The sequence below is a fragment of the Rhinatrema bivittatum genome, chromosome 8, assembly GCF_901001135.1.
Source record: "Rhinatrema bivittatum chromosome 8, aRhiBiv1.1, whole genome shotgun sequence".
NCBI lineage: Eukaryota > Metazoa > Chordata > Amphibia > Gymnophiona > Rhinatrematidae > Rhinatrema > Rhinatrema bivittatum.
The window spans coordinates 242,632,822-242,647,465 of record NC_042622.1 but is presented as its reverse complement, the minus strand read 5'-3'; the positions used below and the strand labels follow the sequence as shown (position 1 = coordinate 242,647,465).

The 14,644-nt window shown below is 47.4% G+C and overlaps 1 protein-coding gene across 1 annotated transcript in view; it reads left to right on the top strand.

Annotated features, from left to right (window-relative positions):
* The first annotated feature begins 3,218 nt into the window (after positions 1–3,218).
* Positions 3,219–14,644, top strand: part of PDE4C (phosphodiesterase 4C) — a 969,601-nt gene continuing 958,175 nt past the window's right edge. Inside the window, exon 1 of the mRNA XM_029614335.1 lies at positions 3,219–3,298. Within this exon, the coding sequence (XP_029470195.1) occupies positions 3,260–3,298 (39 nt within the window). The 5' untranslated portion in view covers positions 3,219–3,259. The remainder of the gene's footprint in view (positions 3,299–14,644) is intronic.

Below are 14,644 nucleotides of genomic sequence, written 5' to 3'. Positions count from 1 at the left end.
TCATAGTCTCCCTTTTAAAGTTAAATGCTATTGCAGTAGCTTTCCTGTAGGCCCATCTAGTCTCCGTTCAATTTACTTTCTGGCGGGCCGATTCAGTAAAAACGTGGGAGAGCAGACGAACGCCCGCTCTCCCGGCGCGTGCACCGACCACTCGCCAGTGCACGCGATGCAGTATTTAAATGAGGTGGTGTGGTAGAAAAGGGCAAAAGGAGGCGCTAGGGACACTAGCGCGTCTCTAGCACCTCCTTTTAACCCGGAGCGGCGGCTGTCAGCGGGTTTGACAGCCGCCGCTCAATTTTGCTGGTGTCAGTTCTCGAGCCCGCTGACAGCCATGGACTCAGAAACCGGACGCTGGCAAAATTGAGCGTCCGGTTTTCGGCCTGACAGCCGCCGGCCCAATTTAAATTTTTTTTTTTTTTTACTTTTTACACCCTTCGGGACCTCCGACTTAATATCGCTATGATATTAAGTTGGAGGGTGCACAGAAAAGCTAATTTTTTTAGAGTAAAATGTGCGGCTTGGCTGCAAATTTTACTTACTGTATCCCGTGCGCATACCTAATAGGACCATCAACATGCATTTGCATGTTGAGGGGGCTATTAGGTGCTGCGGGGCGGAAAACATGCGTCCAACCCGCAGCACCTAATAGCCCCCTCAACATGCAAATGTATGTTGATGGCCCTATTAGGTATGCGCACGGGATACAGTAAGTAAAATGTGCAGCCAAGCCGCACATTTTACTCTAAAAAAAAAATTAGCTTTTCTGTGCACCCTCCAACTTAATATCATAGCGATATTAAGTCGGAGGTCCCGAAGGGTAAGGGGAAAACACGCGTCCAAGAGCAGGTTAACAGTGCGCTCCGTCAGAGCGCATTGTACTGTATCAGCCTGTTAGTCAGTACCTCTGACCCCAGTAGATCTCTGGCTTCATCTTAACTTCACAGCTAGGATCTTCTGTACTTATCCCAGGCCTTTCTGAATTCTGTTGGTGTTTGTATCTGTGTCTGCCCCTGAGAAGGCTCACCCTTCCCATGATGAAATATTTTCTTATGTTGTTCCAGAAGTGACCACTTCTTCTAGAACTTCCTTTCCATGGAAAAAAGTTGTCAATTGCATTATTTATTTTACTTGTTTTACTTTTTGTTTTGTTATAGTTAACTGTTTGATATATTATGTAAGAAACTATCTTTTAAAACATGTATTCTTTGATAAATTATTTAACTTTTTTACTTTTGTAAATTATTTTAAATTTGGAAACCTCTGTGATGTTAAAGGAAATGGTGATAAATCAAAAGTATAAATAAACTAAACTAAATTTATGAAGTTGGAGTAGAAGCTGAAGCAGAGAAAGTACTGTAGCATTGGATCAACTAATTTCACATTCTTTTGAGCAAGGACTTTTTGTATTTTTCTTTTTCTCTTGTTTTAAAAATTACGATTCTATGGACTGGCCTGGCTTTAAATTTCAAGCCCCTCTAGGCATAGGATCTTTAGCTTCTGCCTGCACACAAGAACAAGGGAGTTGGTGGTCCCAACATAGCACACCCCAGCCCCCCACATACAAAAATGATGGGGAGAGGGGGCTTGGTGGCCCCCATCCCACCTCCTGACACAAGGACAATGACTGGGGCTCTCTTTTCAATCCCTCCCCCCCCCCCCCATGTCCCATCTCTCTCTCTCCCCTCCCATTCTGCCCAGCAGACGGCAGAGTCACCAAGCCTCCCTTCTCTTATTACCCACGGCAACTCTTTGGCACAGCGGCAGGTTGCGCAGCGCTCCCTCCTGCAGCCAGTGATGGCTCTGGGAGAGATTCTTCTCTGCTCTAGCGCAGCTCTCCTCCTGGTTCCTTGCTTTGGGTTCGGTGGCTCCCACTTATTTTCCATCAGTGTCTGCACTTCTCCACACCCTGCTGGCTGCCTGCCTCTCAGCAGGGTTGGGGGGATGGGAGGAGTGAGGAAGGCTGTACGAAACTGCACATTGACTTGGCATCTTAGCAGCAGGAATATGTCTCTTTGTGATGTTGTCCCGATCACTCGGGCTGGGAAAGGATTAGCAGAAAGAGGAAGTGCCGAAAATGTCAAGGATGCAGGGTCTCTCATTAGCATGGGGCCTCTAGGCACCTACCTGCACAGCCCTGGGTACAGATATGGTGCTCCTAGCACCATGACTCCATCTTATTGGGTCATGTAAAAAGGGAGAGGAGGGCTATGCATCACTCTGGGTCTTGATAGAGCTTAATTAGCAGAAAAAATAGATGGGGGGTGTGTCTAATGGTTTCACAGTATAGAAGAAAAGGTGAGCCTGGGATGTCAAGAGAAGTGGGGTGGAGGTACCCTCTCACCTTTTTAGGTAAAGATTTTATTTTGTCACATCGGTAGCTAAAGAGAACCCAATATGCTGGGAGCAATGAATGATGATTCAGGGCACTTCTACGGTAATGGGGCTTCAAGTAGGACCGTGTGCAGGACTTGTTGACCTTTACTAGGCTTGACTAGGGGAGGTAAAATCTCTTCATACAGGCTCAACTTTTCTGGCAGTCGAAAAATGATTAGTCTACACAGTAGGTTGGAATGATCCTGGACTCTGAGGCCAGTGCTGACATACAGCAATTTACACACTCTCCTCCATCTTACTATTAAACCCATTGAGTTTCTGATGTGATATGATTCCCAGATATTTGTACAGCCAATGTACTATGCTGGACATTTATCTTCAGTGAATAAAGAACTTAAGCCAGTTGTATAATATTATACATATACAACACTTTTTTGTCCATAGTGTTTTGTTTGCATAATAAACCATTTTGTGCGGCCTAGTTAAGCATCTTATCCTGTTCCTGACCACCTTCCAGAATTCCAGTTTGTAGCCAAGCTGCTAAAATTGATGCTATTCTCCCCACTGACTTTTCTCCCCCCCCCCCCCCCCCCCAATTAGCAAAATGTGTAATCCCATGGCCAAGTTTCTTCAGTAGCGTGCCAGAATGGTGACTGCTGTGTGTGCAGTGAAGCTCATGGCAAAAAGTCCAGCTAGAGTAAAATAGAGTCATGGCCCCCCTCTAAGAAAAGCAGACCCCTTGCAGAGCACTAATAATGGCAGCCCTCTGCTGTAGTGTTTCTCAGGGATACTCTTTCTCCTGGCAATGAACCTTTGGACTCTGTCAAGGACTTAAACTGCCACTGTACCTGAAGGCTAAGCAGATTTCATCTGTCCTTAAATTGCAGGCCAAGAAGGATATAGTGCATAAAGAAACGGCTCCAGGATGCGGCGGAGTCGGACCATGTCCTTTCTGACCATGGAGGTACAGTAAATCTCAGCAGAAACATTGTGGTTTTTGTTAATTAAATTTTGTCATTTAAACTGCTTTCAATGTGTTGAAATTACATTATGGAAATTTTAAGGTGCCAAACTGGGAATTGAAAATACTGTACCCATCTTATAATTAAGTTCCTTGTTGAACAAAGTCAGTTTGTGAAGTGCAAAAAAGTTTTTTTGTCACTCTAACTTCACTGGGCCAGCCTGGTGGCTCAGATGTGCATTGGAGCTGGGTTTGATTCTTGGATTGAATGTTCTGCTCCCTGGTCTAGCTGGGAATACTGTGGCAACAGTACTCATAGCCCCAGGGGAGAGGAAGGGAGATTTGGCTGTTGCTCAACTGCAGTATCTAGTGGTCAGATTTTGGGGTCCATGTGAGCCTAGTTCTAGAGGGAGCTGCAATTTGAGGCCCCTGGCTGAGTACTGTTGCTGCAGTGCTGAGCTGAGGCATATGAAATAAGGGGGAAAAAAATCTCTGGTAATGATGAATGAAGGCTCATGGTGCCATAGCCCAATGGAGGCTGGTTCGATCTGAGCTGGAACCCAAAGAAGGAGGACAAAACGGCTGGCCCCAAACCCCCCACAACAAGTAGGCCTGGTTTAGAACTCTGCAGGGCAGATTCTGCACATACAGAGTTTGTTCTAGCTTTTTGTTCACAGGAATAATTGGATGTCTCCAGGTCATCGGAGTCAGGCTGAGCTGGTCCTGGTTTTGCCCCCATGTTATTTATAGGCTTGGTATTTCCTGCTGTTATTAGAAAAGCTGGAACTACAAGTTCAGGCCTGCATGGTGGGGGTTTGTGTGTGTGTGTGTAAATCCTAGGACTTGCTTGGCCTGTCCCTGATGGCCTGAAGCCATCTGGTAAACCAGTCATTTGTGGAGAGCAAAACTAGTTAAGCGGTGTCTGATCGGTATGCGATTCTTAGGGTCACTCAAGACAAGCTAAGCCAGTCTTGGAGAGAGCTGTGGTTACCTTGGATGTGTGTCTGTTTTATTTTTCTTGTAGCAGGCTTGTGCGTGCTGTATGGCAGGGTTTCTTGGATCTGTTTTCTGCTCACTTGCTTGCACAATTGTCTGGGTGGATGAGACCATTTTTTTAGAAGCAGCTTCAGAAATACGCCCCCCTCCTCACTCCCCGAGTTAAAGAGAAGGACTGGTGGGTGCAGCACAGAGCTGGGAGCCTGAAGACCCTGATGAGACCTTGAATGACTTGTTTAATTCCCCCCAATGCTGAGACTTTGGGGATTCTAAGATCTCTCCGGCAGGAAATGGGGGGGGGGGGGGGGGGGAAGGAGAAGGGAATGGTTGTGGGCACTAATTTTTATATGGAGCTGTGGCTATCATAATCCCAGGATTCCAGCTTGCTCTAGGATATCTGGATTTATTTATATGTAAAAACACAGCTGTCCCCTAGCCCTGTACTACCAAAGTCTGCTGGTCCCTTTCTCTGCTGCCTCCACTAAACACCACAGTACATTGAGTAAGATGGGGGAGAGAATTGCTCCTGCCAAACAGAACTGATCTGATTATAGTAATTTTTCAATCCCTTCGGGCTCTGAATATCACCACGGGGGGGGGGGGGGGGGGAGTGAGCCAGAAAATAAATGGCTAAATTAAAAACCTGAATTTCACTTTTCATTCTTATGAAATGTTCACTAGCTCTGAGAGGCTGTGTCCAGCTCGCAGGGGCTTCTGGCTTAGTGCCTGTGACGGAGGGAAGAGAATTTAATTATAAAATCCAATTTGCCTGATGTATTTGGGCTGAGGCACATGTTGACAAATGGAATTTTTCTGACTTCCGAGTATGATTTCTCTTTTATTCTATTGGTTGGGGCTTAGAAAGTGATTGCGGGTGTTGCCTATGCAAGGTTTCCCTGGCAGCACTATTCTGTTGAGGGTTTTATTTTCCCCTGTTAAGTGAGAATAAAAAAAGACAAGCCAATATCTTTTTATTTTCTTTCATTTTTGTATGGGTCGGTGACATAGAAAGTGGTGGTTTTTTGCCTTGTTAAGGGCAGGGATCCAACCAGCACTTAAGGTAGGGCTGCCTCCTCATGCCATGTCAATTGAAAAGATTGATCCAATCTTGGTTTTGCCCCATTACATGCAAGGATTTGTTGTGGTTTTTCCCATTGAGTATCCGAAGGATTTCAGAGCTCCATATCCCTGCATGCAATGTGGATAAACCCAGGATTAGATCAGCTAGTTCGGTTGACCTGGGATGAGGTAGCAACACTAATGCTAAATGTGCATAAGGCCTTTCGCACTCCCCACCCCACTTTTTTGCCAATGATTTTGCACAGGAAATGCTCTCCAGGTTTCAGGAGTTTTTTTGTTGTTTTTTTTTAAAGCCATTCTGATTGTAAAACACATTTGCCCAGCTCCTGCACTGACTGGGAGGGTGGGAGATGCTGGGTAGTTCCTCTGCAGCATTGGATGTGCCCCTGTGTATATGTGTGGAAGAGAGGCCTAAGAGAAAATCTGGGAATCCTCAGTAGATGTTGTTATTCGTGATAGTGTGGGTGGATCCTTGGGCCGGTAGAAGATGACCACGCCCATGGGGGAAGATCCCAAGAGGGACCACCGGTCAGGCTCAGAGTTGGGAGACAGACACACACTAGTTCTTTTTTTAAACAGTTCTTGAGAACCACCAGAGGTGTCAGTAGTGAGCTGGAAAAGCCCGGCTGGGCTGTAGTCCCTCAGGCTCTGGAACAGCGATCCCAGGAAGGCTGAGTGGTAGAGAAACTGAGATAGTGAGTAGGCAGAGTTCAGGATGATAACACTCACACAATAGTCTCTTAGAACAGCCCAGGAGCTGGAATGAAGTAGGCCCTCGAGGAGCGAGTACCTGGTTCCAGGGAAAGCTCTGAGAGAGAGATGGTAACTCACTGGTGGTGTAGGCAGCGGTGATTTCCTGATAGAAGTTATATTCAGTAGCAGGTCCGGGAACATGGGCCCTCGAGGAGCGAGTACCGGTTCCAGACTGCGACCTGAAAAGTAAAATAGAGAGCGAGGCCCCCAAGGAGCCAGTACCCCTGCTAAAGTCCGAGGAAGCAGAGTAGCAAGGTATGCGGAGAGCGAATTCCATCCGCAGTGATTCCTGGAGGCAGCTAGGTATGAATCCCTTTGCTAACTCGATTAGTTAGCGAAATGAAAGACCTTTAAATATCCGAAGATGATGATGTCATCTCAGGGGGACGCCCCTGAGGTTCGCGCCACTGCTAGTACTTGAGTCGGGGCCGCGTGCCCTTAGGCCTCAGGAGAACATGGTGGAAGGCAGCGTCTAGCCGGTCGGGAACGCCGGAGGAGGTTGGCAAGATGACGCCGCGGAAGCCAAACTTCCATCAATCCAGGAGGGAGTCGCCAAAGAGGTAAGGAGGGCGGAGTGGAGATGTCAGGCAGCGACGGTCGCAACAGTAGAACAGGCTAACTGATGATAGATGTTGCTGCCTGTGTCTTTTAGAGATTAAGACCACCCCAGTGTGCAGGCTTGGCCATGAGTTCTACAACATGTGGAGAGAGAGACGAATCAAAGTTTTGTGTTGCGTGTCCCAGCAGTACTGTCAGCAATGAGAGACATTGCTAGCAACACCTACTGCAAATGCTTTATACAGGCTTCATAATAGGATATGGGGGTCTTTTTAAAAATAGTTTGTCTGGTAAAAGTTTCAAGGGAAAAGGATCTTCCATCGCTCTCCCGATGGCCTAAAATGGTCCAGTCCAACTGTAGTTCTACTGCATGTGCTTTACAAAACAAAACAAGCAGAGAGTTGCATCAGCATATCAGGTCCATCTGATTTACTGAATGCTTTCTTATTCCTCCCAAGTACTTGATAATGTAACTGCATCTTAGGTTAAGAAGGCTTAGGGAAATTGAGTTGGGAGGCCTATACACTATTTTATTTTCCCATGTGTAAAAAAACACACAACCTTTGGCATGATATTACTGGTAACAAAATGGCTTCCGTCCATGCCAACTGGACTGTGATGTTGCATAAAAAAATTAATACTGGAGCAGTGATTTATTTATTTAAGGGTTTGTGTATACTGCTTATATTGGAAATACCATGCTAAGAAGTGTATAATGAAACATACATAATATCAACACAGAACAATAAAAACCATAATATAAGCACAGCAATGTGTAAAGATTGGCGTGAGCCTTTGGTGCTGCAGCGTAGTTGATGTAGCTTCATAGGCAAACCTACAAGGCCCTTGCTAACAGCTAGCGAATGTGGCCTGAAACAGGACAAACTGGAACTTCACCTATACCAGCCGCCTCTCCCATAGGTTGAGCCCTTAAGTTCTGGCAGCCAGCAGGTCTTAGGCAGGTCCCTAGGGCAGAAACAAGAGCAAGAGTCTAATAGCACACCAGGGTCAGGCAGCAGGCACATGGAGACAGAAACAGGCCAAGTTGTGGCAGGCGTAAACAGACATGGTTAGGTTCCAGGCAGAAGGTCAAGTCTAGGTAGCAGGCAAAACATGGTCAGGTCTAGGCAGAAGGTCAAGATCTGAAAAGTCAAGCAAAGGAAGGATGAAGACACACTGAAGATACTGGACAAGATGAATGAATCAAAGCTGGACGAAGGAAGCAAGAGGAGAAGAGGAGAGCAGAACAAGGCAAGGATGAGGCTGGATAAGGCAAGGTAGGAGAAGGTAAGCTGAAGACGCAGGAACTCAGGAAAGTTGGTAATGCACACTGCAAAGCAGGAGACCAGTTGCTGAGGTGAGGACCTGCTGCAGAGACTTGGCTTAAATAATCTAAGAGGCTGACATCGTCTGAAGGCATCTCTCAGGGGTTCCTGCTACTGCGAGCATATATTTGCGCACACATGCACACACATGCCTATGAGAAGGCTGGGTCATGGCGGCATGGCGGTCTGGAATGCTGGGTCCAACGGCATTCCTGCTGGGCTGCATAAGGGTTGACAGGAGAGACAAGCTGGTGTGGGAGGCTGACTCCGGTAGTTTCTAGCAATACTGAGATTAACTGGCATCGCGGGTGAGTCCTGCAGCTCATGGGGCCTACCCGCAGGCCGCGAATGTTAAGACAATATTACAGAAAAATCATAAACTTATAAAATAATTTGAAATAAAATGTCTCAAGAAAAAAAGGGAAATCAGATGCTAGCATTTCAGCAAAAAATGCATTTCTCAAGATCTGCTCCCGATGCAAATAGAATACTTTAGCATTCTGATGGACAAGATGTCTTCCAAACACCTCCTCTTGACTGACCAGTTGAGAATGCTGGAGTGAGTTGTCTCCTCTGAGTGATGCCTGATGGATTGAATAATAGTTTACACAAGGGGATTGTCCTTATTGCACGATACAATTTGTTACAGTTTTACCAAAGAGAGGATTTTTTTTAATTGATATTTTGCTGATCACTACCATCAAATTGTTGAGATGGAAGTGTTGGTAGGGGAGTAAAGTGTTCCAACCATCACTTGACTTGGTATCTAGCAGAACATTCTATCAAGGGTATATTAGCGATCTTTATGTTGATCCTTAGTGTCAAATCAGTGACGGGAAGGCCAGATTTTCAACTTGGTCTGTGGCATTGTATTGGAGATGAAGTGGGGTCCTTGTCTTTTCTATGAACAGTGGTAGTAACTGAGTTGAGAATTTGAAGTATTGGTAATCAACTCACCCGTCACACTCTCAAAGTCAAAGGTGCAAGAGGAGTGAAAGAAGGACAAAAGGCAGAGAAAGGAAACGTGACCTGCTGTAGGATAGCCAGGTTGAAACCAGCAAACTACTGCTCACCAGATATCAACTGGGTTAATACCAGCAGGTTGGCAGTGGCCAGGTACTGGCCAGCAAGGCTCCGGGGACCGAGCCTAGATATTCTGGCAGCAGCCTTGCTGGTGTTGGTAGCTGCTTTAGATTATTGCAAGGCTTGATGGTAATATATGAGGAGTAGGGGGAGGGGCAGGGTGATGGATTAAGTATGGAAACTTGTATGCTCATCTACAACATCTAGAGAACCAATGAGTAAGAAAACAAAAAGTGATTTGGAAAAGATGTGAAATCCTATAAGCGGCCAAGCTTCTATGGCTGGCAATTGGGACATATCCTTGGCAGTATGAACAGGAATAACTAGGCAGATTGAATGGGCCAGTTTTGATCTTTTTCTGCTGTCATGTGTGTTACTCTGCTCTGCCTTCTGGCTACCCACATGATTTTCTAGTTGGCATAGATGGCAGGTGGTCTTCCAGAGAACACGAGATGATTTCAAGAGCACTAATACTCAAAATTCCCATGCCTTAAATAGAATGGGAGCAGTTGAAGCAAGGTTTATAGCATTAGCTGGAACTCAAGTACTTAAAATTTTTAATTTTACTACACTTAAAACTGGACCTCATGGATTCTAGTATAGAATAAATGTTGTTTGAGGTAGAGGGTAGTTGTGTATGTTTTGCTTTTTTTTTCCCCCCCTCACCTCTGATATTTTGACTTTTTTGTTTATCTGTGCCTGTTGATAGTTCTGCCAAATATACATTTAACCTGAAGTTTCTGCCTGATTTCACAATATTACCTCTTTCCTGTTGCCTGGTGTGTTCTGACTAGCCCTTTTTATCTGGTTCGTTAACCTCTCCAGCTTCAGCTAACACTAGCTCTTGATTTGAGCATCTGATCGGAGTTCCTTGCTGTGGCAGGCCAACTTTAGCATGCTATAATTAATGCCTGCCTGCCTGCCTCCTTCTTTGCTTACACAGTGGGCCCAGGATTAGATTGTCAAAAAGAATGCTCAGTCTTTTATGTACAGCATGGACAACAGCCACGCAAACTTTCCTGTCCCCTCCCCACAATCCAGAACAGGTACAGCACAGGCAATAGCAATGCCAGCTTCCCTTACACACTGTCCCACCCTTGAGCTGGTGGGCAGCAGCAGTGCAAGCTTTGAAAAACACACACACACACACACACACCTCTTCACTCTCCCCCAGACACACAACTGAACAAAGATAGCACAGCAGCAGCAGTGCAAGCTTCACACACAGCCCCACCACAGAACAGGTATGGCCCAAGCAGCAGCAGTATTGAACTAATGCATGCTGTTAAGCCTTGCTCTTTCTTCCAGGTGAGTTGGAACAATTTTTATAGTGGGATAATGGGAAAACTGTTTATGAGCTGTGTATTATGGAAGCCTGCACGTGCACGGGATTCTGCAGCACACCTAGATCAATCCCTCTGAGCCACTACTGTCTCAGTGATCCACCATGCTTTGAAGGGGACACACAGAAGCTGATGCACTGTATAAAAATGCTAAACTAAGGTCCCGTGCCTGCTGTGGACATCAAGAGGGTATTGTTGAAACACTCTGCAGAGGCTAAAGTCTGCGGATACTTTTTATCTGCAGAATTTTCAAAGAAGATTTGTCTGCATAGCTCTGCTTTGAAAATTCATGAGTAGGCACATAACCGGCACGGACTTACGAGCACAAAGCTATGCCTGCTCTGGAGAAAATGTAACTTTGTGCATATATTCTTGCCCGTGTGTTTTCAGGTAAATTTTCAAAAATTTACACATGTAAAAATTAGCATATACACACGTACGTAGCTTCTGAGTACTCTGTATTTTGTAAAGGTAGAAAATAGGTGCCTGTATTCACTTTCATGCGCACATACGTTGCGCGCCCTATCCACGCCCAGCCCGAGCATGGGCCTGCTAGCTCCTCTATATGTCACGGGTCGGCCTCCCCAGCGGCAGCTGCGAGCTCCGCTAGGCCTCTGTGTCCCGTGGCGGCAGTCGCCGGGCCTTTTACTGTGCACCAGGCCTCACACCAGAGTATGGCGTCTCCAATGGCGTTGGCCACGCCCCTATGCGCGCGCAGACCAACTGGCCTCTTGTAGGACCAGGGGCAGGTCCTAGCTCCGCGGCGCGCCCTGATGGAACGATATAAGAAGTCACAAATGTCTAAGATGAAGAGACTCTAATCCTTCCATAGAGTCAATAAGAGACTTTGATCCTAAGGTCGTGGGTTTAAGCCCCCACACTGGTGCTTTCAAGAATTGATTCCAAGCTCATGGGTCCTAGCCCGCACATCTATGAAACCAAGAACACCTGATTCCAAGCTCGTGGGTTCAAGCTCCAGCTTCAAGAATTCCAAGAACATCCACGCTAACTGGAACATCACTGTCCTGTTCAGTTGTTTGCCCCGGACCTCACTCCTGTAGACTGTCTCCTGAGTTGTACCGTTCCGTCCGGTTTCCAAGTCCACGGTGGCTGGAGATCCATGGCCCAGCTGGATTACCATAGAGCACAGCTTCGGATCAGCATTGTATTGTGTGCTAGGTTGCCTCTGTGTTCACAGTCTTGTTCCAGGATCCTACTGTTCCAGCATCTGTCTGTTCATCTTCCCAGGTAGTACCCTCGGACTGTCTCTCTGGTACTGACCTCAGTCTATTCCTTGATCTTCCTGTCTGCTGCCTGCATCCTGACCTCTGCCTGCCTTGTGACCTCCTCTGACCTCTGGAACCTGACCTCTGCCTTGTTGACTACTCCTCAATATCTGCTTGAGAGTTTTGTTAAAACGCTCCACGAGCCCATCAGTTTGTGGATGGTAAACTGACGTCCTCAGGGTTTTTACCTGCAATAATGTGCAAACTTGTTTCATCACTTTAGAGACAAACGGGGTCCCTTGGTCGGTTAATATCTCTTTGGGTAACTCCACCCGGGAAATCACCTCCACCAAGGCCGTGACCATTGTTTGAGTCTTCATATCTAGTAGGGGAATAGCTTCTGGTTGCATAGTCAAGAATGACCAGGATATATTTGTTTCCGTGGCTAGACCTCTCTAAGGGGCCCATCAAGTCCATAGCGACCCTCTCAAAAGGTGTCTCTATATTTGGCATGGGCACTAGGGGAGCTATGTGCGTTGCTTGCCGGTCTGGTCAGCTGACAGGTAGGGCAGGACTGACAAGTAGTCCTGAACATGTCGATACAAGCCAAGCCAATAGAACTGGGCTAAAATCTTTTCTCAGTGTTTTCTCTTCCCCCTAGGTGGCCCCCACAAAGATGACTATGGGCAAGCCGCAACACTTGATGACGATACTGCAGGGGAACAAAAGCTGCTCAACCGTTTCGCCCTCCAGATTCCCTTTGCTACTCTGTATACTAGATTTTTCTTGAGTACAAAAAAGGGGGGGCTGGCTTTTGACCTCCACCCCAGAGACTATTCCCCATCTATCTACTTATAAAGCTAGAATTGTTTTTAAACTGATAATTCCTGGACGGTATTGTACCACAAACCAATTATAGCATTTAGAAAACTATGTACTGAATCATTACGGCACTTATGTAAATTAATATATCTCAGCATCCTTATTTTATGTGCCCTATTGTAAACCGTTGTGACGGATCCTTCTAACGACGGTATGAAAAGATTTAAATAAATAAATAAATAAATATCATCTGTGTATTCTTCCGGGCTCCTTTTAGTGTCCCATCTTCTTGTTGGGCCCGCCTAAAATTCCCGGGGTTTCCCTCGCCTATCCAGTCTGAGGGAACCTCTATGGGTTGGGGAGCCCCCTCTAACTCCACGACTGCCTCTAAACCTTGGGAATAATTATACTTTTCTATCCTACGTTGTCTACGAGACTTGGGTGTCTTAGGATTATTAATATATAAGTCCATGTCTTCTAATGGAAAGACCTCCAGAAATGAGGTCTCTTCCTCGCTGAAGTCATCTGGGCCTCTCATTAGCCGGGCCCAAAGAGTCCCAAAGTCTGGATAATCTCGTCCCAGTATCACCGGATATGGTATCCAGGGGAGCACTCCCACTTCTACTGTAGCTTGTCCCACTGGAGTCTTCAACAGGACCTGACTGGTCGGGTATTGTCTCTGGTCTCCATGTATGCAAGCGAGGGTCACTGTCTGTTCATAATCAATCTGTGTTCTTTTGACCAGTTCCCTCCGAATGAGAGTTTTTGCACTTCCCGAGTCTACTAAGGCTTGGGTCAGGTCGCCATCTAGCTCACCGAACCTCGGTTGTAAACCCCGAGCGGGGAATGTCCACAAATGAGCAGGAGTGAGGGGCCACCAAATTGATGTCCATAAATTCATCCTCCACTTGATAGCAGTCCCCAGGCAAAGTGCCCCCTCTCTCCACAGTTGAAGCAGGTCCCTTTTGGCGTCACTGCTCTTGTTGTTTACTCGTTCTGCCCTCAGGCCCCTCTAAGGCGTTATCGGGGTCTCATGAGGTAGAGAGTTTCTTCACTTCTCTGCTGATATAGCGGCTTAGGGTTCTGCCCCTCGATTCTCTCCTTCCTCCAAGCCCTTTATTTGGGAATTCTTCTCTGCTGGAGTAAGCCCATGGCCTGTGTCTGTAGCATCCAAATAACGCTCTACTTGTTATGGAACCCTGCCCGCGGGTCTCCCCGCGAGCAGGCACTCACCGTTGCTGTTTCTCTTTGCCCGATGCAGCATGGATGCTGCTGAGGTTGGGCCTTGCCATGCGGCTGGAGCCGCGGATTCGATTTTCCCTGCGGCCCGGAGGCTGCCCCTGGTATCAGTCTTCACCGCGGCAGGATCCGCGGACTTTTAGCATCCTCTTTGTGGCACGGAGCCGCTGCCGACGTCACCGTCCTCCTCTGGGGCTGCAGGCCGCATCCCTGGGCTGGACTGGCAGCTGGAGCTGCCCCAGGGTCTCCTGCAGCGGCTGGAGCCGCTGCCATCTTCGGGCCTGCCTTCAGGCCCAGCCCTGCTGCTGTGTAGGGATGTCAATGCTGTGCAGGCCGCTGTCCATGGTCCTGCACAGCTGCTTCCTGCTCCTCCTAGGCGCGCGGCCGCGCCTCTTCTCAGAATTTAAAGGGCCAGCCACAGGAAGTGTGGCTGACCCCACCTAGGATTGGACTTCCTGCTCTAGCCCTATAAAAGGGCTGTCTTCACAGTTCGTCTTCACCTTGCATCGGAGTTACTTCACTCTGGAGGCTCCTGCCTGCCAGAGCTCCATCAGGTCTTCTTTGTGGAGCTCCTCTTCATTTCGTTGTCAAGTCAAGTCTTCGTGCCTGAGGTCCTCGTCCAGGTGTCCTGGTGTCTCGTCTGATTCCTCCGCTTCCTGATTGTCCCAGGTTCCTTGGTGTCCTGCCCTTCTTGGTGTTTGCTTCAGCGCTCCTGAGCCTTCTGGTCCTGTCAGGCCTGACTCCCTCGGATGATGTCTTTCCCGAGCGTGGAGTGGCCGGCAGGTGGACTGGTGTCCTGTGCTCCGGAGCCGTCATGTCCTGCCAGCCTTTGTGGAGCTCCGGGCGACTTATGGCTCCGTCGTCGAAGTTCTGCCTTGGCTGGATTCTTCCCTGCGCTCGTCCCGTTCTCAGCGTGGTCCGTGA